This window comes from Eriocheir sinensis, chromosome 66 (assembly GCF_024679095.1).
Source record: "Eriocheir sinensis breed Jianghai 21 chromosome 66, ASM2467909v1, whole genome shotgun sequence".
NCBI classification, from domain to species: Eukaryota; Metazoa; Arthropoda; class Malacostraca; order Decapoda; family Varunidae; genus Eriocheir; species Eriocheir sinensis.
Genome location: NC_066574.1, coordinates 242501 through 266894, shown reverse-complemented (window position 1 = coordinate 266894; position 24394 = coordinate 242501). Strand labels below are relative to the sequence as shown.

Here is a 24394-nt window from a genome sequence, read left to right as displayed (position 1 = left end):
TCAGGCAAGCCACTGACGTAAAAATGTCTTTTTTTTTATTGTGCTATTGCGTGACTGTAATTCCATTGCCTACAAACGGTGGTGTGGGGTGTGAGGGAGGGCATGATGAAGTGATTGATTTAAATTAGTCCGCCTTTCTTCGTTTTCTCTAAATCCCTGTTTCTACATTCTCTAGTTTGGATCCAAGCAGTGTCGCGCATAAACCACGCCTCGGCCGTGTCTCCTCCCACAAACCTGCATATGACTTGACTTGGTGTATATAGACTGCGGGTAAACACACTACTCACCATCGAGACATATCGCTCTGTGGGGAGAACACCGCGCCCGCCCGTGACTTGGAGGGCATATTCGCGAGTGATAAAGGTAAAGTATCACAAGACCTTCGAGCTAAAACACCGCCACAGGATCGAAGCGGAATGAATGTTGACCCTCACAAACATACCTGATCTCTTAAATATTATGGCACCAAAGCTCACATATTCGACAAGGCTTTCGTAGGAGTTTTGAGCATTTCTATGGATAGTTTTGTGACCCTGGTGGTAGTCTGACCCTTCTTCTGTAACATGAACCTAAAAAGAACATTCATTAGAACCCGACTACTCTCCTTTTTGGCCTTTGGAAATTGCTGATGTGAGAAGCGGAAGCGTCTGAGAACACCAACCTTAGACGCATGGTGGCTGGTGGTAGTCTGACCCTACCTCTATAACATGAACCTAAAAGAACACTCATTAAAACCCGACTAATCTCCCTTTTGGCCTTTGGAAATTGCTGATGCGAGAAACGGAAGCGTCTGATAATGCCAACCTTGGAGGCATGCTGGTTAGGGTAAAAGCCCCTATACACCAGCAGTCAGTTTGGAGGGAGAGTTAGTTTATGAGACAAAAACTCAACACTTCGTCGTTAATCGCAGTTCACCGCAGGCTGGGCAGTGCATTTTACCTTTGTGTCGCTTTCGAAAAACAATAGAGCATCCGTCGCCCCGAATTTGCATATGTCACAAAGTGCTTTAACAATTTACAAACAATATTAGCTGCCATGAAAAATATTGTACTTTAAATTCACTGTGTCACGGCGCCGGAAACAGAGAGAGAGGAGAGAGGCCGCACCGCAGTCAGCTCTGGCCGATGACATCATGAGACTATAATTTTGACGGCATAAAAATAAATGTTTACGGGCAGGAGTGAGTCACGTTGTTTGTGTGCTCTGTGCTGTGTGCTCTGTGCTGGAGCAATGGAATACAACACGGTGGGGCAGAGTTAACAGTTAGCAGTGTCTTATTGAGAGAGAGAGAGAGAGAGAGAGAGAGATTATATAAACAAAATGATGCTCACATAATTATAACCCTCTCTCTCTCTCTCTCTCTCTCTCTCTCTCTCTCTCTCTCTCTCTCTCACTGATCTCTCTCTCTCTCTCTCTCTCTCTCTCTCTCTCTCTCTCTCTCTCACACTGACCTTGGTGGCGGCGGTGTGGACGCCGTCTGTGGCCGTGACGGTGAGGGCGTAGTGGTGCTGCTCCTCGTGGTCCAGGCGGCGGGCCAGGCTCACCAGGCCAGAGTCCACGCCCATGCTGAACCGGCCGCTCTCGTCACCCTCTGACCATGAGAAAGACACATTAACAAAGAAAATGGGCGAGCAAAATATATCCTTGGTATTATTTTCCCCCCAGTTCTGATATACTCAAAACTTGACTGAGTTCGCCATTCTGTAGCGTAAAAAGAAAAAAAAGTTAATCTGCCTACGAGAAAGATACGTTAGCAAAGGAAATGAAGCGAGCAGAACAGATCCTAGGTATTACTTTCTCCCCAGTTCTGATATTCCCAAAACTCGACTGAGTTTGCCATTCTGTAGCGTAAAGAAAAAAAAGTTAATCTGCCCACGAGAAAGATACGTTAGCAAAGGAAATGAGGCGAGCACACATATCCGAGGTAACATATTTTTCCCCCAGTTCTGATATACCCAAAATTTGACGTAGTTCGCCATTCTGCAAGGTAAAAAGTTATGCTGACCGGTAGCAAAATGTGTAATCGAAGGAAAAGTTGGAAAGTTTCGTTTAGTCGGCGCAACATCTGTGGTCATATGCCGGAGAGAGACAGAAGGGGAAGGAATTATAGGAGAAGGGAACAGATCCCAGGAGACGGGACACAACCGTAATCGAAGGAAACGAAGCGAACAAAACAGATCATCAAAGAGATAAACGTTACCAACTCTAGGGCATTATTTTCCTCACCCAGTTTACTGATTCGACCCCCAAAGATGAGTTAGCCATTCTGTTGCGTATAAACATACATTCTAACCAGTAGAAAACACGTTAGCAAAGGAAATGAAGCGAGCAAAACATATACTTGGTATTATTCTTCCCCCAAATTAATGATTCACCACAAAGTTTGACTGAGTTCGCCATTCTGTAGAGTGAAAAAAAAGTTACTCCCGGTAGAAAATTACGTTAGCAAAGGAAAGAAAGCGAGCGAAACACATTCTAGGTATAATTCTTCCCAAAAATTACGGATTCACCCCAAAACTTGACTGAGTTCGCCATCCTGTAGCGTAAAAAAAAAAAGTTACTCTGACCGATAGAAAACACGTTAAAAAAGAAAACAAAGCCAGAGAAACATATCCTACGTATTATTCTTCCCAAAAATTACTGATTCACCCCAAAACTTTACTGAGTTCGCCATTCTGTAGGGTAAAAAACGGTTACTCTGACTGATGGAAAAATACGTTAGCAAAGAAGCGAGCGAGACATGTCCTAGGTATAATTTTTCCCCCAGTTACTGATACACCTAAAACTTGACTGAGGTAGCCATTCTGTAGCGTAAAAAAAAAGTTACTCTGAACGGTAGAAAACACGTTGACAAAGAAAACAAAGCGAGAGAAACATATACTACGTATTATTCTTCCCAAAAATTACTGATTCACCCCAAAACTTGACTGACTTCGCCATTCCGTAGCGTGAAAAACGGTTACTCTGACCGGTAGAAAAATACGTTAGCAAAGAAGCGAGAGAGACGTGTCCTAAGTATCATTTTCCCTCAGTTACTGATACACCCAAAACTTGACTGAGGTAGCCATTCCGTAACGTGAAAAACGGTTACTCTGACCAGTAGAAAAATACGTTTGCAAAGAAAACAAAGCGAGCGAGACATGTCATAGGTATTATTTTCCCCCAGTTACTGATACACCCAAAACTTGACTGAGGTAACCAGTCTGTAGTGTGAAAAGAAGTTACTCTGACCGGTAGAAAAACACTTTAGCTGAGGAAATGAAGCGAGCAAATCACATCCTTGAAGTAAACGTGATTAGGTAACTCTTACTTAGTAGGTATTGTTTTTTCCTCAAATCACTAATACAACCCAAAACTTGAGGTCGCCATTCTGTAGCGAAAAATAAAAAAGAGGTGAAAAAAAGTTATTCTGACCAGTAGAGAAAACACGTTATCAAAGGAAACAAAGCGAGAAAATCATAACCTAGAACTAAACGTCACTCTTCTAAGGTATTTCCCTTTAAAAAAAATACTGATCTAACAAAACAAAACAAAAAAAAAAAAAAAAGAGTCAGCCATTCTGTGACCAGTGTAAAAAGTTAGTCTGGTCACTGTTCCTGTACTCGTCACGTCACCGGCTACCAAGACGAGGAAAAGCGGTGACTAAAGGTACAGTTGGGAGCACAGGCTATAGCTGCGCGTGGCGGCGGTGCACATCTCCGTATGAATAGGAATGCAGCAAAGTCAACAAGGGCCTCAGACCGGTATTGCTTGACGCTTTCGGTTCTCACATCAACAATTTCCAAAGGCCAAAAAGGAGATCAGTCGGGTTCCAATGCGCGTTTTTTTAAGATCAAGTTACAGAAGAAGGGTCAACGTAACACCAGGGTCATAACACTACTCCTGGAAATGCCCACAACTCCTACGAAAGTCTTGTCAAATAGATATGCTTGGGCTCCGAAATGTTTAAGGGGCGCTTTCACGGTCGTTTTGTTTGTTTTGATCGTTACCAATGGCTGTTATCGCCGCTATAGTATTTCCACGTAAAACTGGCCGATGGGGTAGTGGCGGCTGCGGGGTTAGCCTAGGACCGCACCTTGCCACACACTCTCAACACCTCTCGCTTCCTCTGCAGCCGCCACTACCCCATAGGCCAGTTTCACGTGGAAAACTATAGCGTCGATCGCCGCCATTGGTAACGATCAAAACGAACAAAACGACTGTGAAAGCGGCCCTAAGAATGCGACCCTAAATGTCCCTCACCTGTGATGTAGTACCACAAGGTATCGTTATCCGGGTCCTGAGCGTTGATGAAGGACACCAGGTGGCCCGGCGCGTCCGTCTCCATCACGTGGGCGGGGGGCGGCGGCTGCAGGACCGGCGGGTTGGGAGACTCCTCGGGCACGTCCATCACACGCACGAGGACCCGCGTGGTGGCCGTCAGCTGCGGCGCCCCGTTGTCCTTCACCTGGATCTGAGGAGGAGGAGGAAGAAGAGGCGTTAGGGAGGCAAGGGAGTTCTCGTCCGTATACTCTCAGACGATTTCAGCTCTCACACAAGTATTTCCAGGCTCTGACGGGGAAGAAATAAACAAAATCCATCCGTATATTCAGGCGATCCAATCTCTCACAAGTGTTTCCAGGCTCTGAGGGGGAAGAGGAAGAGGAGGGGGAGGTGTTAGGGAGGCAGGCAAGTTATCGTCCGTATACTCTCACACGATTTCAGCTCTCACAACAAGTATTTCCAGGATCTGAAGGGGAAGAAGAGGAGGAAGGGAAGGGAAGGTGTGTGAGACAAACAAATTCACGTCAGACATTCCCAGGCGATTCTATCTCTCACAACAAGTATTTCCAGGTTCTGAGAGGAAGAGGAAGGGGAGGTGTGTGTGTGAGACAAACAAATTCACGTCAGATATTCCCAGGCGATTCTATCTCTCACAACAAGTTTTTCCAGGCTCTGAAGGGGAGGAAGAGGAGGAAGGGAAGGTGTGTGAGTGAGAAAAGCAAATTCACGTCAGTAATCTCACACGATTTCAGTTCTCACAAGCATTTCCAAGAGCCGAAAAGGAGATTAATTGGGTTCTAATGAGTTGGCACTGCGTTCATGGTGCAGAAGCCTTGTCAAACTATCACTAGGCTCATAAAACTACTCAAGGGAATACCAGCAACAACATCTACAAAATCCTTATCAAATGAAGGTGTGTAACTCAGGGAGGGCCATATTCTTACATATTCCGGCGACCTGACACATGTATTTGACAAGGCTTTCGCAGGAGTTTTGGTCATTTCCAGGGGTAGTTTTATGACCCTGGTGGTAGTCTGACCCATCATCTGTACTATGGAACTAAAAACACTCATTAGAACCCGATGAACCTTCTCTTCGGCCTTTGGAAATGGTTGATGTGAGCGGCGGAAATTTCTCAAAACACCGACCTGAGCCCCGAAATGTTTGGGAATATGGGGAATAGTTTGGGGTATACGGTTTTTCTAGGGGGATTTAACTTGTCTCAGCCAATTACTGTTATCATAGCCTAGGTAAGGGGAAGCAACCTTAACATGGGATAAATTTTTAGACAAATATTCTACTGTCCAAACACCTTATGCAAGAGTTAACCAGCATCTTCATTCTTTCATCCCTTACACAGCCTTCGTCTATATTTGCTCCTGACTCTGACTTGAATTCTTTCAAGAGGAGTGTATCAAGACACCTCTCCTCCTGAAATTGACCTCTCTGTTGGCCGCTCATCACTTTTGTCTTTGTAGGAACAGCGATTAGCGGACTTTTTTATTACACCTTTTTTGTTGCCCTTGAGCTGTTTCTTTAGCTGTAAAAAAAAAAAGCATGTCAGCACTCACCATCAAATCGAAGGTCTTGCTCGGGGGAAAGGCCTTGTTGCTGTACACTTGGCCAGTCTTCGGGTGGATCTTGAAGCGGCCCTTCTTGCCCTTGCCGGTCCTGATGCTGTAGTCCAGGTCACCGTTCATGCCCACGTCCGCATCTCTGGCGAACACCTTCAGGGGAATAGGGGAAGGTATTGAGAGGCGGCACCGAGCAGGGAGGTCCACGTGGCTACAAGGCCCGTGAAGGCAATGCTCCGTCTGCTTGCACTACCTAGGGATAACCGATGTGTTATAGGGGAACGTTGCTCGAGTGTTGGTGATCATTTAAGTCAACCTTCCCCAAAGGAATGTATCTCACTGCTTTGTATGGACGTCAAAAACATGCAGATATAGGATCAAACCCCCAAGTATGTTTAAGAAGTAAATAGGTTTTATATGTGAACATAAATTTTAGTCTCCTTTCCCAGAGAGAGGTTTAGTGAGCAGAGTTTGAAATGACTTACAAATAAACATGTTGGTAATGTTATTGAGTTAATGCTAACATACACATTCCAGAAAACGAAGTCATTACGTCTACTGCAGTACGAACAACAAGATACTGTCACCATGCACCCCAAGACTACACGGAACAGAAGGATGAACGGAACACTGAGCCACGCCAACGCCGCGCACATGCACAGACGGCCTCAGGGGGCGTGTGTGTGTCCTACCCCGTGGCTAGTGTTCCCGGGCTATCACAAAACAGAACATAAATATTATAGCACAATGCGTGCAGCACAAACTGTCAGGGGCACATCTTCTAGGACATCAGGAGGCGTCCGTCCCAGAGAACACCTGCTCCGTGTCCTGCTATGAGACAAAACAGTCACAAGGGGGGTTCAACATGCCCTCTGGACACAGCCAGTGATAGAAACGCGGAACCAAATCATAAAAGTAAAACAAAAGTACATCTAGACACACTTGCATCTCGACGCGTGCACCGCCTGCATGCGCCGACGTGACACCACAGGCAGCCGAGTCATGCCGACGATGACACTGACACGGGTCCTCTGCCGCCGCCGGTGTGGTGCGCCCCGCGGGGTGAACAGTGCCGCCACTCGTCTACGTAACCATTATTAGTAAACAGCGCCGCCACTCGTCTATACAACCATTATTAGTAAACAGCGCCGCCACTCGTCCCTACAACCATTATTAGTAAACAGCGCCGCCACTCGTCTATATAACCATTATTAGTAAACAGCGCCGCCACTCGTCTATATAACCATTATTAGTAAACAGCGCCGCCACTCGTCTATACAACCATTATTAGTAAACAGCGCCGCCACTCGTCTATATAACCATTATTAGTAAACAGCGCCGCCACTCGTCTATACAACCATTATTAGTAAACAGCGCCGCCACTCGTCTATACAACCATTATTAGTAAACAGCGCCGCCACTCGTCTGCGTAACCATTATTAGTAAACAGCGCCGCCACTCGTCTATATAACCATTATTAGTAAATAGCGCCGCCACTCGTCTGCGTAACCATTATTAGTAAACAGCGCCGCCACTCGTCTATACAACCATTATTAGTAAACAGCGCCGCCACTCGTCGATAAGTAACCATTATTAGTAAACAGCGCCGCCACTCGTCTGTAAGTAACCATTATTAGTAAACAGCGCCGCCACTCGTCTATATAACCATTATTAGTAAACAGCGCCGCCACTCATCTACGTAACCATTATTAGTAAACAGCGCCGCCACTCGTCTATATAACCATTATTAGTAAACAGCGCCGCCACTCGTCTGCGTAACCATTATTAGTAAACAGCGCCGCCACTCGTCTATAAGTAACCATTATTAGTAAACAGCACCGCCACTCGTCTATAAGTAACCATTATTAGTAAACAGCGCCGCCACTCGTTTATATAACTATTATTAGTAAACAGCGCCGCCACTCGTCTACGTAACCATTATTAGCAAACAGCGCCGCCACTCGTCTATACAACCATTATTAGTAAACAGCGCCGCCACTCGTCTACGTAACCATTATTAGCAAACAGCGCCGCCACTCGTCTATACAACCATTATTAGTAAACAGCGCCGCCACTCGTCTATACAACCATTATTAGTAAACAGCGCCGCCACTCGTCTACGTAACCATTATTAGTAAACAGCGCCGCCACTCGTCTACGTAACCATTATTAGTAAACAGCGCCGCCACTCGTCTATATAACCATTATTAGTAAACAGCGCCGCCACTCGTCTACGTAACCATTATTAGTAAACAGCGCCGCCACTCGTCTACGTAACCATTATTAGTAAACAGCGCCACCACTCGTCTGCGTAACCATTATTAGTAAACAGCGCCGCCACTCGTCTACGTAACCATTATTAGTAAACAGCGCCGCCACTCGTCTACGTAACCATTATTAGTAAACAGCGCCGCCACTCGTCTACGTAACCATTATTAGTAAACAGCGCCGCCACTCGTCTATACAACCATTATTAGTAAACAGCGCAGCCACTCGTCTATACAACCATTATTAGTAAACAGCGCAGCCACTCGTCTATACAACCATTATTAGTAAACAGCGCAGCCACTCGTCTATACAACCATTATTAGTAAACAGCCCCGCCACTCGTCTGCGTAACCATTATTAGTAAACAGCGCCGCCATTCGTCTATATAACCATTATTAGTAAACAGCGCCGCCACTCGTCTGCGTAACCATTATTAGTAAACAGCGCCGCCACTCGTCTATATAACCATTATTAGTAAACAGCGCCGCCACTCGTCTGCGTAACCATTATTAGTAAACAGCGCCGCCACTCGTCTACGTAACCATTATTAGTAAACAGCGCCGCCACTCGTCTGCGTAACCATTATTAGTAAACAGCGCCGCCACTCGTCTGCGTAACCATTATTAGTAAACAGCGCCGCCACTCGTCTACGTAACCATTATTAGTAAACAGCGCCGCCACTCGTCTGCGTAACCATTATTAGTAAACAGCGCCGCCACTCGTCTACGTAACCATTATTAGTAAACAGCGCCGCCACTCGTCTACGTAACCATTATTAGTAAACAGCGCCGCCACTCGTCTACGTAACCATTATTAGTAAACAGCGCCGCCACTCGTCTACGTAACCATTATTAGTAAACAACGCCGCCACTCGTCTACGTAACCATTATTAGTAAACAGCGCCGCCACTCGTCTATATAACCATTATTAGTAAACAGCGCCGCCACTCGTCTACGTAACCATTATTAGTAAACAGCGCCGCCACTCGTCTACGTAACCATTATTAGTAAACAGCGCCGCCACTCGTCTATACAACCATTATTAGTAAACAGCGCCGCCACTCGTCTACGTAACCATTATTAGTAAACAGCGCCGCCACTCGTCTACGTAACCATTATTAGTAAACAGCGCCGCCACTCGTCTACGTAACCATTATTAGTAAACAGCGCCGCCACTCGTCTACGTAACCATTATTAGTAAACAGCGCCGCCACTCGTCTACGTAACCATTATTAGTAAACAGCGCCGCCACTCGTCTACGTAACCATTATTAGTAAACAGCGCCGCCACTCGTCTATACAACCATTATTAGTAAACAGCGCCGCCACTCGTCTACGTAACCATTATTAGTAAACAGCGCCGCCACTCGTCTACGTAACCATTATTAGTAAACAGCGCCGCCACTCGTCTATACAACCATTATCAGTACTAAAGGTGGCTGTGATAGGTTAGTTAGGCGGTATACACGTTGATGAACACCCGCAGACCTTTTTTTTCATCTTCTTCTTCTTCTTCTTCTTCTTCTTCTTCTTCTTCTTCTTCTTCTTCTTTGTCAGATTTATCAGCCCGTCGTTATACATGGTCGTTGAACAACCGCAGACTAACCGTTTACGATTGAGAACGATTATTCAGCCTTTACCGCTTCCATTAACGAGAAAAGCTTGGCTGCAGTGGCGTTGGTGAGCTAATTATTAGGATTGTATCACCTTTCACATATATATCTAATAACAAACGTTGCAGTTACAGAAAGTCCAGCAGAAAACAGGGCACTCACTGGCCACAACAAAGTCGATATTTAGTAACAATAAACTTCGCTGGACAACGAAGACTCGGAACACGACAAAGAGGCGACCGTCAGGACAAGTTGACTTCCAGCTCGTGAGTCCTGCACTGATATAGATAGGAACGCAGATATATTACGTGTCCCTCTTTACTATGTGCACTAGGGAAGCATGAACGTGTCTCAGCATTGCGTGTTTCCTCGGAGGCTAAGAATACCACAGTCTTCGGGGCCGACAATGCGGTAAATGGACGCGTGGAGCCTTGTGTGCTAGCTGTTCATGCCTGGCCACGAGACACTCAGATGTCCGATGTGGCGCGAGGAAGCTGTGTGGTGGTCCCTGTGCGGCGCGGGCTTGAACACTCTTGAGGCTCCTATGAATGGGTTTCTACACCCCTGGGTTATGTTGACAGCTGGGCGGTACTTTGTTTTAGGTCACTGGCCGGGGGAAACACGCGCGTTGAGATGCTCTGAGACGCTCCGCCACCACGACAGATCAAAACCCGCCTCGTCGCTTTGCGGCTGTCGTCAGTTCGGTCGCTGGGCCAGGCTAGTCAGACATGGCAACTGAAAATACTGACGAAACGTAAAATGAACCAATCGGTGAAGTACTCAAGCTAATGGTGAAATACGAAGCCACTAAAAACTGTGTACCTGTGCCAATCACGTCACTGCAGACTTTACACTTGCAATGCGGTGCGTGCAGCGTGGAGGAGCGTGGCTGGGAGACACCCCCACCTCGCCACGCTGCAGCGGCTAGTTATAACGGACTTGCAAATACGTCAATCAATGTCTTTTTACAGTCAAGTACGTGAGTAGCACAAAGGTAGCGATGCCTCCCATGCTGAGCGTGCACACGGAAACCATCTCACAGGTTCCCGTGTCGCGCGTGCCCTCCTTACCCTGAACAAGGCGTCGTCGTGGGCGGTGATCTGTGAGGGCGAGAAACTGACCCAGTCCCCCCACGCGTCCTCTGGCTCGGGCTGCACCACGGCACCGCCACCCACACCACCATCACCACCACATTCACAGCGCCGAGGACAGGAAAGCAAAGGTGTATTTAGAGAGGGCGGACAAGCTAACGGAGGTGGTCTGACCATGGTGTGGTGTGGTAGGGGAAGCAGTGCGGCACAGCACCAGGCGCAGAGGTTAAAGACATGTCATCAGGAACAGTTCCACACCTCAGCCAGTTACGGACATGGACAGTGTGGCCAACAAGTGTTATGCTCAAGACTTACACCCCGAGCAATGCCCTCACCACTTACACCCCGAGCAATGCCCCCACCACACAGCACTTGGAAAAGGCAACTCTACCCACTGTTTTGAAAGGTTCCACTCTATCTAGTTCGTTTCAAATAGCTTTCTGATACAAAAGCTGACGTTCTACACTCCCCACAGTATTGAAGCTAGTGTGTGTATGTACTTAAATGTAATCATAGTTCTCTCATTAAGTCATAGCTTATAGTTTACTTAGTCTAGGGGTAAGGATGAATGAACCTTTCCTTACGCCTAAAAATGAAGGGCCTTTGTGTATCAGCGGCAGACAACGACACTTCATTAAGACAAGACTTTGATGTGAACAGCGGCGGCCATTACCGTGACCGTGTCTGGAAGAAACACACACACACACACACACACACACACACACACACACACACACACACATACACACACTTATCTTAAAATAGTCATCATCATCATCCTCATCATTATTATTATTATTATTATTATTATTATTATTATTATTATTATTATTATTATTATTATTATTATTATTATTATTATTATTATTATTATTATTATTATTATTATTATTATTATTATTATTATTATTATTATTATTATTATTATTATTATTATTATTATTATTATTATTATTATTATTATTATTATTATTATTATTATTATTATTATTATTATTATTATTATTATCATGTTATTTATTGTTAGTGTTATGCATGGCGAGAGGAAGGCTTACTAGATAGAGTTCAGCAATTTGTGTTAAGAAAGGAATGTGATCATAACACAGCACTGACTTAAGGTTGTAACAGAACACTCTTGGTGAAAAAATAAATAAATAAATAAATAGAATAAAAAAAAAACATGATTATCGCCGTGACGTCAGAACAGCCTCGGCACAACCCTCCCTATTGATCCACTTGACGACATAACTAACTTTTTTTCCATTTATTTTCTTATTATTTCCATTTATCATATTTCCGCTTCGCTCCCTCTCACGTCCTCTCACCTCACCTCACTTCATCTCATCCCACTTCACCTCCCTTCCCTTCCTCTCCCCTCCCCTCCAGTCCCTTCCCTTCCCTTCCCCTCCCCTCCTCCCTTCCCGTCCTTCCCTTCCCTTCCCTCCCTTCCCGTCCCTTCCCTTCCCTTCCCTTTCCTTCCTTTTCCTTCACCTTACTTCATCTCCCTCCTTCCCTTCCTTCCTTCCTTTCCCTCCCTCCCTTTTTCCTTCACCTTACTTCATCTCCTCCTTCCCTCCCTCCTTCCCTTCCTCCCTTCACCTTACTTCATCTCCCCTCCCTTCCCTCCCCCTCCCTTCCCTTCCTTTTCCTTCACCTTACTTCATCTCCCCTCCCTTCCCTTCCCCTCCCTTCCCTTCCTTTTCCTTCACCTTACTTCCTCTCCCCTCCCTTCCCTTCCCCTCCCTTCCCCTCCCTTCCCTTCCTTTTCCTTCACCTTACTTCATCTCCCCTCCCTTCCCTTCCCCTCCCTTCCCTTCCTTTTCCTTCACCTTACTTCATCTCCCCTCCCTTCCCTTCCCCTCCCTTCCCTTCCTTTTCTTCCCTTCCCCTCCCTTCCCTTCCTTTTCCTTCACCTTACTTCATCTCCCCTCCCTTCCCTTCCCCTCCCTTTCCCTCCTTTTCCTTCACCTTACTTCATCTCCCTCCTTCCTTCCCTCCTTCCTTCCTTTTCCTTCACCTTACTTCATCTCCCTCCTTCCCTTCCCTCCTTCCCCTCCTTCCTTTTCCTTCACCTTACTTCATCTCCTCCTTCCTTCCTCCCTTCCTCCCTCCTTCCTTTTCCTTCACCTTACTTCATCTCCCTCCCTTCCCTTCCCCTCCCTTCCTTTTCCTTCACCTTACTTCATCTCCCCTCCCTTCCCTTCCCCTCCCTTCCCTTCCCTTCCTTTTCCTTCACCTTACTTCATCTCCCCTCCCTTCCTCCCTTCCCTTCCTTCCTTCCTTTTCCTTCAAATTACTTCATCTCCCCTCCCTTCCCTTCCTCTCCCTTCCCTTCCTTTTCCTTCACCTCACTCCCCCCCCCCTCACCGCACGCCACTCTCTCCCGTAATTAAGTCTCATCTCGTGCCACTTCGCGAGCAATTAGTTCACGCCTTGGCGGTGCAAGTGTCCCCCGCCGCCGTTCTTTGAGTACCGAGATGGCGTGTATGAGTTCTAGACAAATGCCCCACAAGGTGACTCTCCAATGGACTCACTCACTCTGCCTGTGCTTTGGTTGGGAGTTTTTGTTTCCTTTTCCTCCTTGATGTGAAAGATAATTAACACTCTTGGATTTTGTAGCCACACGCCAACTTGGATTTATTAATATACTCAAATGCCCCACAAGATGACTGACTCTCCGATGCACATCTCTCTCTCTCTCTCTCTCTCTCTCTCTCTCTCTCTCTCTCTCTCTCTCTCTCTCTCTCTCTCTCTCTCTCTCTCTCTCTCTCTCTCTCTCTCTCTCTCTCTCTCTCTCTCTCTCTCTCTCTCTCTCTCTCTCTCAGCCAGCCAGTCAGTCAGTCAGTCAGTCGATACGTCAGTCAATCAGTTAGTCAGTGAGTCAGTACGTACTCTGTCTGGGGTTTGGTCAGGTTAGACGTTTCTGTTTATTTTTTTTGGTTTTTATCTTTTTTTTTTATTTCTTCTTTATTCATGGATTATGTAGCCACACGAACCTATATTTTTTTCTCGTGTTATCGTTCCTTATATGACTAAACCGATGGTGTGGCGGAGGAAAATAGGAAACAGTAAGGCAGTATTTGCTTATCTTTCTTCTTGCACGACAGTTTCTTCCTCGTATCAAAAACAGCCGACACACTCATGGATTCTGTAGCCACAAGAACCTACATATTTTCCCGTGTTATCGTTTCTTATATAATTAAACCGATCATGTAGCGAAGGAAAATAAGAAACAGTAAGGTATTATTTGTCTTTCACCTTGCCCGACAGCTTCTTCCTCGTATCAAAAATAGACAACACACTCATGTTGCCACACGAACCTATATTTTCCCGTGTCATCGTTGCTTATATGGCAAACACGATGATGTAGTGATTGAAAATAAGAAACTAATATTATTTTTTAGTTCTGCTCTTTTTTCTTCCGTATTTCTTCTGTACACCATAGACAAATATTTACACGTGTCTTTCTACTGTAAAACTATAATACTTCCGTATCAGCTTAATATATATAAATAAATGCAGCATTTCTAACGAGTTTTTTTCATATTTTCCAGCTATTTTCTTTATACTCTGAGGGATTTCTTTATTTTGGAGGCATTACTGTATCCCATAGACAAGTATTTACACGTATCTTTCTACTGTAAAAAATATATTACTTCCGTTCCAGCTTACAATATAACAAACTGCAGTATTTCTAACCAATCACCAACAGTTTTTTTTCCATATTCTCCGGCCGTTTTCTTTATACTCTGAGAAATTTCTTTATATTCTACGAGCATGATTCTATTTCACACATAAAAGCTATTATTTCTATTATTTTACCGTAGAAAATATATTACTTCCATTTAAGGTTAATTCATATCAGTTATTTGTTTCCTTCATGGACAGTAAAACAGAACAACGGATGCCAGACTCAGGCCCCGTTCACACTGTGCCGACCCTGGGCCACGACAACCCAGCGACTTTTAGGCCCCGTTCACACTGTGCCGACCCTGGGCCACGACAACCCAGCGACTTTATCTTTCCGACCATGCGTATATTTCGACGTGAAGAAATCAACATATATTCTTCTATTATTTCCTGCTATTCTTTATTGTGATGACACTTCTCGGTACATGACAACGACGTGGATATTACAGTTGAATGATTTGTGCGAGGATCAATGCTGGAGACTCGTGTTGTTACCTTTGCAATGTCTCAGTAATGGATAGCGTCAGGTTCTCACTGTCTCCTCTGCAAACATTTCTTCTCCCGCACCGAACTGACACTGATAAGCTGTTCATTGGACGTGCGGTGTTCTTACTTCAATAATTTCTTTACATCTATATCATTCTATTTCCTATTTTTTATATTCCTTTTATTTTGTTTTTTTTCTCTTTTGCTTTTTTTCTTATTTTGTTGAGATCATAATTTTAAGTTAGTTGCCTGAAAACTTCGGCTTAGAAAGAGGCTGATCATGTTTTAAAATACTTGTATATGTTAACTTTTGCAATATAATCATGATCATAAATAAATGTTTCAAATGTTTTTATCTCATTCGACAAAAAAAAAATACATCGGCAATACTTGTACTGGCGAAAGGTACACCTCAACCACGTATACCTTTTCATATTACCACAAGTAATACGTGTTCGTGACTATAGAGACTCCAGCAAATAAGTTTTAGCAGTCCAACAATAAATTTTCGTCGTGTCATGAATATATCAAACTTAGAACAGATCAAACATTCTCCGCGAGTCTCAGGGAAACAGTCGCTGCCACTGTCTGAATTTATGAACGCTTGCGAGAGTATCAAGACACCTCTCCGCCCGAAATTGACTTCTCTTTTGGCCACTCACCGATACACTCTTTCGGTGATTAGCGGTGATTAGCGAGCTTTTTTTCCTCAATTATTTTTTTTTTGCCTTTGAGCTGCTTCCTTAACTGGAAAAAGGGGTCCAGACATCTCTCCCTATCCTCTCCCAAACAGGTGCCAGGCTTATCTTCTCTGTGGCCTTGGGAAATAGTTGCAATCGCAGCCCGATACGCGTTTAAGGATATGAACCTTTAACTCCCGGACACCTCGAAAAACACTCATGATTCAGTTATTGGAAAAAAAGACATGAGCTAAAACAAAAGCAAGCATGTAACATAACCTCCATTTTAACCTCTCTTTTGACCTCTCTTTTGACCATTCTTTACTTTTATAAACGCAGTGCTTGGAGGGATTTTTTTATTTTCATATATTTTTCGCCCTTGAGCTGCTTCCTTTACTATATAAAAAAAATCCTATATGCGAAATCCCAAACCAACGTTTAAAAGGATATTCTCATTCAGTGGCAGTGCTTAGCGGGATTTGTCATTATATATATTTTTCGCCCTTGAGCTGCTTCCTTTACTATATAAAAAAAAATCCTATATGCGAAATCCCAAACCTACATTTAAGCGGATATTCTCATTCAGTGGCAGTGCTTAATGATTTGTTATTATATATTTTTTTCGCCCTTGAGCTGCTTCTTTCACTATAAAAAAAAAAACCTAAATGCGAAATGCCAAACCTACATTTAAACCGATAGTCTGATTCAGTGGCAGTGCTTAGCGGGATTTGTCCTTATATATTTTTTTCGCCTTTGAGCTGCTTCCTTCACTATAAAAAATCATATGTGCGAAATCCCAAACCAACATTTAAACCGATAGTCTCATTTCATTCAGTGGCAGTGCTTAGCGGTATTTGTTATTATATATTTTTTTCGCCCTTGAGCTGCTTCCTTCACTATAAAAAAAAAATCCTATATGCGAAATCCCAAACCTTCATTTAAGCTGATATTCCCATTCAGTGTTGCAATCTGAGAGTGGTATGGTGTGAGGGGGAGGGCGGGGTGTGTGTTGGAGGGGGTTGGAGGAGGTGATAGGAACGCTTTCTCATGTAAAATCTATTAACAGTTCCCGTCTAACACACTCTGGGCCACGCTGCACTTTCCATTCAACCCTTCCAGCATTCGCCATTAATAATTCACCCTCTGTAATACATTCTCTTTTCTGAAACATCGAAAGAGGAATATGAGCTCGTGAGGCATGGTGGCAGTAGTTCTCTCTCTCTCTCTCTCTCTCTCTCTCTCTCTCTCTCTCTCTCTCTCTCTCTCTCTCTCTCTCTCTCTCTCTCTCTCTCTCTCTCTCTCTCTCTCTCTCTCTCTCTCTCTCTGTCCAAGCCGACCAAGCCAGGCAGGTCCCTCGAGGCTGTGTAGGGCGGAGTGAGTACCTGGGTTGAGGCGCAGCGCTACAGGCAATCTAGTCACCCCACAGACACATCAGGCCAGCGAGGAGAGCTTCAAGAGTGGGCCTCCCGTGCCTCGACTTTGATAACCTCTTTTGTGCTTCCTCCGTTCCCTCGAGCCCGGATATGTTTCTTTAGTATTCTTAAACGTATGGGCGCTTCACATCGCCTGTTTGAAAAGCCTCTCGTAGAAGCTGCCAGGGGCCATATTCTTAAACATTTCGGCGCCCAAGTCCACGGATTTGATAAAGCTTTCGTAGGTGTTTGAGGAATTTGCGGAGGTGTAGTTTCATGACCCTTCTGGTAGGTTGATCATTCTTTAGTGCCGTGAGTCCACACAAATACCAGGGGCCATATTCTAACACATTTCGGCGCCCAAGTCCACGGATTTGATAAAGCTTTCGTAGGTGTTTGGGGAATTTGCAGAGGTAGTTGCGTAGCCCTTCTGGTAGGTTGATTATTCTTTTGTGCCGTGAGTCCACACAAACACTCATTGGATAGCGATTAATCTCCCTTTCGGCCCTTGGAAATAGTTGATGTGAGAGGTGGAAGCGTCTGAGAACACCGACGCTGGGTTTTTCGTGGACTGTTTTGGTGCTGGCGGTGATGGCTTGACACGCCTTCTGGACCTTGAACGGGAGAAACACTCATGGAAACAGCGTTGCCAGATTATCGTATTCACCACATTGTATTTATCATTTTTAAGCCTCAAACTCTCGTACCTGCACAAATAACGATAGAAAATTATAGCTTGCGTTAAAGCTGTTATTTATTGATGCTCTTTTTTTTCCTTTTTGCCATAGTTATCGGTCCGAAACTACGAAAATACAATGCGATAATTTTTTTTTACAACAAAGGAGACAGCTCAAGGGCACAAAAAAGGAAACAATATTATAAAAAAAGCCCGCTACTCGCTGCTCCTAAAAAAGAATTAAAAGAGGTGGCCGAAAGAGAGGTCATTTTCAGGAGGAGAGGTGTCCAGATACCCTTCTCTTGAAAGAGTTCAAGTCGTAGGCAGGAGGAAATACAGATGAAGGAAGATTGTTCCAGAGTTTACCAGCGCGAGGGATGAAAGAGTGAAGATGCTGGTTGACTCTTGCATAAGGGGTTTGGACAGTATAGGGATGAGCATGAGTAGAAAGTCGTGTGCAGCGGGGCCGCGGGAGGGGGGGAGGCATGCAGTTAGCAAGTTCAGAAGAGCAGTCAGCGTGGAAATATCGATAGAAGATAGAAAGAGAGGCAACATCGCGACGGAATTTAAGAGGTAGAAGACTATCAGTAGGAGGAGGAGAGCTGATGAAACGAAGAGCCTTAGACTCCACTCTGTCCAGAAGAGCTGTGAGCGTGGAGGCCCCCCACACGTGAGATGCATACTCCATACGAGGGCGGACAAGGCCCCTGTATATGGATAGCAACTGCGCAGGGGAGAAGAACTGGCAGAGATGATACAGAACGCCCAACCTCGAGGAAACTGATTTAGCGAGAGAGGAGATGTGAAGTTTCCAGTTGAGTTGGCAACGCTGCATGAAAACCAAGGTTAACCTTCTCTGTGGCCTTGGGAAATAGTTGCAATGGGATCCCGATGCGTTTAGGAATATGGACCTTAACTACCGGAGACCTTCAAAAAACACATCAAAACCCGGTTAACTTTCTCTGTGGCCTTGGGAAATAGTCACAATGGTAGCCCGATGCGTTTAGGAATATGGACCTTCAACTACCGGAAACCTCGAAATTCACTCATGAAAACCCGGTTAATCTTCTCTGTGGCCTTGGGAAATAGTGGCAATGGGAGCCCGATACGTTTATGATTTTTTTCTTTTACAGTAACGAGACAGCTCAAGGGCGCAAAGAAAAAAAAGAAAAAAGAAAAGAAAAGAAAAGAAAAGACCGCTACTCACTGCTCCTGAATAGAGGTCAATGGAGTGTCCAAAAAGAGAGGTCAATTTCGGGAGGAGAGGTGTCCTGATACCCTCCTCTTGAAAGAGTTCAAGTCGTAGGCAGGAGGAAATACAGATGAAGGAAGATTGTTCCAGAGTTTACCAGCGTGAGGGATGAAAGAGTGAAGATGCTGGTTGACTCTTGCATAAGGGGTTTGGACAGTATAGGGATGAGCATGAGTAGACAGTCGTGTCTAGCGGGGCCGCGGGAGGAGGGGAGGCATGCAGTTAGCAAGTTCAGAAGAGCAGTCAGCATGAAAATATCGATAGAAGATAGAAAGAGAGGCAACATGGCGGCGGAATTTGAGAGGTAGAAGACTATCAGTATGAGGAGGAGAGCTGATGAGACGAAGAGCCATTGACTCCACTCTGTCAAGGAGAGCTGTGTGAGTGGACCCCCCCCTCACACACATGAGATGCATACTCCATACGAGGGCGGACAAGGCTCCTGTAAATGGATAGCAACTGTGCGGGGGAGAAGAACTGGCGGAGACGGTACAGAACGCCCAGCCTAGAGGAAGCTGATTTAGTAAGAGATGAAATATGAAGTTTCCAGTTAAGATTTTGAGTTAAGGATAGACCGAGAATGTTTAGTGTTGAAGAAGGTGATAACTGGGTGTTGTCAAAGAATAGGGGATAGTTGTTTGGAAGATTGTGTCGAGTGGATAGGATAGTGGATAGGTGGATTTGGACCTTTAACTACCGGAGACCTTCAAAAACACTCATGAAGACCCGGTTAATCTTCTCTGTGGCCTTGGGATATAGTGGCAATAGTAGCCCGATACGTTTAAGAATATAGACCTTTAACTATAAGACCTTCAGAAACACCAATGAAAATCCGGTTAATCTTCTCTATAGCCTTGGGAAATAGTGGCAATGGGAGCCCGATACGTTTAGGAATTTGGTCCTTTAACTACCGGAAACCTTCAAAAACACTCATGAAAACCCGGCTATACTTTTCTGTGGCCTTGGGAAATAATGGTAATGGTGGCCCGATGCGTTTAGGAATTTGGACCTTTAACTACCAGACCTCCAAAAACACTCATGAAGACCCGGTTAATCTTCTCTGTGGCCTTGGGAAATAGTGGCAATGGGAACCCGATGCGTTTAGGAATTTGGACCTTTAACTAGCGGAGCCCTCGTAGCCAGCCAGGTATCGTCTGTTCACTTAAGTCTGACCCAAGCTGACAACATAAACCTAAGCGTGTTCGTAAGCACAGTGCAGATTATCATAAAGTGCTGCGTGAGATAAACACAAACAAAGGTTAAAGAAAACTTAGAAGCCATAGCAGTAGCCAATCAGCACTCAGCTTGCAAACACGCTTAGGTTTATGTTGTCAGCTTGGGTCGGACTTAAGTGAACAGACTATAGTGTTGTGGCTGTGGTCTTTTCTAGAGGTTCTTCGTGGCTTTGTGAATCTCGGGTTTTGTTAAGCATACGTTGATTGGGAGCTTGTGATCTGATTGTTTTGTTATGTGATTGATATATAGACTCAAAACTAACTGTCTCTCTTTCTTTCTCTCTACCTGTCTATCTCTCTATCTATGTATGTTTCTATTCTTACGTATCTAAGTATTTAATGTTTCTGTGGTTCTGTCCTTATTCATATTAACTGCTACGTTCACACCACTCATAAAAAATACACCCCAACGTCCTCCATTCAGTGCTTTAAAAAATCTATCAAACCTATTTTCTGGGCCACAAATACGACTCCACATTCACTTTCAAACTCGCGAAGATGGCAGAGACTGTTTGTGATGGGAGAAGAGAGAGTGCAAACCTTCAACCAGGGGGCTGCGTCCTTAAATATTTCTCCACTTTCACTTTCAGGCTCCCAAAGATGGCGTAAGAGACTGTTTGTAACGAGAGAAAGAGAGCATGTGAGAGTCTGGGCCCTAAATACTTCCCCACATTCACTTTTGAGACTGTTTATGGTGAGAGGGAAAGAGCGTGTAAGCCTTCAACCAGGAGGCTACTTCCTTACATACTTCACATTCAATTTCAAACTCCCAAAGATGGCGGTGAGACAGTTTGAGATAAGAGAGTGTGTGAGAATCCGGGCCCTAAATACTTCCCCACATCCACTTTTGAGACTGTTTATGACGAGATAAGAGAGAGTGAAAGCCTTCCGGGCCCTAAATACTTCCCCACATCCACTTTTGAGACTGTTTATGACGAGATAAGAGAGTGAAAGCCTTCCGGGCCCTAAATACTTGCCCACATTCACTTTTGAGACTGTTTATGACGAGATAAGAGAGAGTGAAAGCCTTCCGGGCCCTAAATACTTGCCCACATTCACTTTTGAGACTGTTTATGACGAGAAAAGAGAGTGAAAGCCTTCCGGGCCCTAAATACTTGCCCACATTCACTTTTGAGATTGTTTATGACGAGAAAAGAGAGTGAAAGCCTTCCGGGCCCTAAATACTTGCCCACATTCACTTTGAGACTGTTTATGACGAGAAAAGAGAGTGAAAGCCTTCCGGGCCCTAAATACTTGCCCACATTCACTTTGAGACTGTTTATGACGAGAAAAGAGAGTGAAAGCCTTCCGGGCCCTAAATACTTCCCCCACTGTACAACGTCGCCAGATTGTCGTACTCAGCTTCCTATGTTTGCCGTTTTCCGACCCCAAAACTGCCTCCTCGACCCCAGCAACTGCCTTCATATATAGTTATCGTTAAAATGGTTGATTATATTGGTGTTTTTTGGCAAAAGCTATGGCTCAGAGACCGGTAAATACGAGGCTCTGAGTACGATAATCTGGCAACGGTGCCCCCACATTCACTTTCAAACTCCTGAAGTCGGAGGTGAGACTCTATTATGATAAGAGAAGAGCGTGTAAGCCTTCAAGCAGGGGGCCACTTACCTAAATACTTCCCTACGTTTACTTTCAAACTCCCAAAATGGCGTGAGAAACTGTTTGAGATGAGAGAAGAGAAAGTATAAGAATGCGGGCTCTAAATACTTCCCCACATTCACTTTGAGACTGTTTATGATGAGAGATAAGAGCGTGTAAGCCTTCAAGCAGGGGGCCACTTACCCTGAAGAGCGCCTCCCGTTTCTTGGTCTTGCTGCGGGCGGGGACGGTGACGCGGTAGAGCGGCTCCAGGAACTCGGGAGGGTTGTCGTTGACGTCGCTCACGGTGATGAAGACCGAGATGACGGAGGACAGCTGGCCGTCGCTCACCCGCACCCACAGCTCGTACTCTGCCTGCTGCTCCCTGTCCAGCGGTACCAGGGTTGTGAGGGCGCCTGGGGGAGAGGGTGTGAGTGTCAGTGGCGGGGAAGGCGAGGGGGCCAAGTTATCGTGCGTGTGTGTGTGTGTGTGTGTGTGTGTGTGTGTAATGATACCACTACTACTACTACTACTACTACTACAACTACTATTACTACTATTACTACCACTACTACTACTACTACAACTATTACTACTATTACTGTTATTACTACTACTACTACTACTACTGCTGCTACTACTACTACTACTACTACTACTACTACTACTACTACTACTACTACTACTACTACTACTACTACTACTACCACTACAAAGGGTAATAATAAGAATAAATGGTGTGTGGAATAATAATAATAATAATAATAATAATAATAATAATAATAATAATAATAATAATAATGTCATTATTCAGGGCGTCGCGTGGTGCAGTACTACAATTCGTGTCTCTTTTTAAATAGGGTTGAAGGGTTTGGTTTCCCAGCACACACCACGTAGCTATTAGCCTTGTTCATAAAGAGATGCCGCGGTAGTATTTAGATCTTTTTGTCGTTATTCAGAGCGGCGCGTGATGCAATACTACAATTCCTGTCTCTTTTTAAATAGGGTTGAAGGGTTTGGTTTCCCAGCACACACCACGTAGCACATATTAGCCTTGTTCATAAAGAGATGCCGCGGTAGTATTTAGATCTTTTTGTCGTTATTCAGAGCGGCGCGTGATGCAATACTATAATTCGTGTCTCTTTTCATAATACGCGTGTAGGCTTTTGTTTCCCGCCTGGCGCCAACAAGATAGACTTACCGTGTATGTATTTAGATCTGTTTGTCATTATTCAGAGCGGCGCGTGATGCAATACTAAATTCTTGGCTCTCATAATATGCATGTAAGTTTTTTGTGAAGTAGGGTTTTCTTTCCCGCCAACAAGATAGACTTACCGTGTATGTATTTAGAGTTTTTTGTCACTATTCAGAGCGGTGCGTGATGCAATAATATAATTCGTGGCTCTTTGTTTTAATACGCTTGTACGTTTTTGTGTCCCACCCCCGCCGAGCAGCACACATTGGCCTTGTTTACAAAGAGAATGCCGCGGTAATTATGGATCCCTTTGAAGCTTTTTTTCCTCGCTGCGAATGTTAGTACGAGTGAGGTAAAAACTACTCACTTACTGACATTATCACGGCAGGTTTGTGAGAGTCCACGCTCTACTACACAAGAAATTACATTATTATTACTACATGAAAGGTACTTACTGTGATGGCTTTACTCTCTGAGAGATAATTAATTGACGGTTATAACACAATTCGAGTCATTTTTCATTACTTCACTCATAAGAACTAATAATGAGAAGTGCAGCGGTCAACACCTATAGATGACACACACACACACACACACACACACACACACACACACACACACACACACACAGACTCAGCAGCAATACACGAGTGTCTAGAATGACTTGAACTCTTTGACAGGAGAGTATCAAGACACCTCTTCAACCCCTTCTGAGAAACCTTTGGAACTCTCAATCACATTCTTGGGAGCAGTAGGTTTGCAGGCTTTTTTTTTCCTTGTTTTATATTTGTTTGCCCTGAACTTTTTCTTCCTCAGATGTACACAGAAATAAACATTCTGCTACTTCTTTGCCTGTCTGCGGGTGTATCTTGGAAGCGAGGTGGTTGGTTCCCTTCGGTGAGGCTTTCCGGTCTTCATTTTCCCTTGTTTTTTATTTGTTTGCCCTTAACTTTTCTTTCCTCCGGTGTGGTTACATAGAAATTGACAGGTTGGCCCTTCCTTACCTGTCTGGGGAAGTATCTTGAAGCGAGGCAATTGGTTTCCTTCGGTGAGGTTTTACGGTCTTCATTTTCCCTTGTTTTATATTTGTTTGCCCTTAACTTTTCCTTCCTGAGTTGTGGTACATAGAAATAAAGAGGTTGCTCCTTCCTTGCCTGTCTGCGCGTGTATCTTGGAGCGAGGTAATTGGTTCCCTTCGGTGATGTTTTGCGGGCTTTTTATTTCCTTGTTTTATATTTGTTTGCCCTTAAATTTTCCTTCCTGAGATGAACACTCTCCACAAAAAGTTCTCGAACGCTTTAAGCACCATGCATTCTGAGATACACGGACGAAGAATTTAGAAACACCTCTCCCTGTGTTAACGAG

General features: G+C 44.6%; 1 protein-coding gene across 1 annotated transcript in view; it reads right to left on the bottom strand.

Moving 5' to 3' along the window:
- LOC126987664 (fat-like cadherin-related tumor suppressor homolog) overlaps window positions 1-24394 on the bottom strand; it is a 42762-nt gene that overhangs the window by 17217 nt on the left and 1151 nt on the right. Inside the window, exons 2-7 of the mRNA XM_050844791.1 lie at window positions 24336-24394; window positions 22039-22250; window positions 10787-10867; window positions 5835-5990; window positions 4243-4453; window positions 1452-1591 (exon numbers count right to left, since the gene is read on the bottom strand). The exon at window positions 24336-24394 is cut by the window's right edge and continues 23 nt beyond it. Of these exons, the coding sequence (XP_050700748.1) occupies window positions 1452-1591; window positions 4243-4453; window positions 5835-5990; window positions 10787-10867; window positions 22039-22250; window positions 24336-24394 (859 nt within the window). The remainder of the gene's footprint in view (window positions 1-1451; window positions 1592-4242; window positions 4454-5834; window positions 5991-10786; window positions 10868-22038; window positions 22251-24335) is intronic.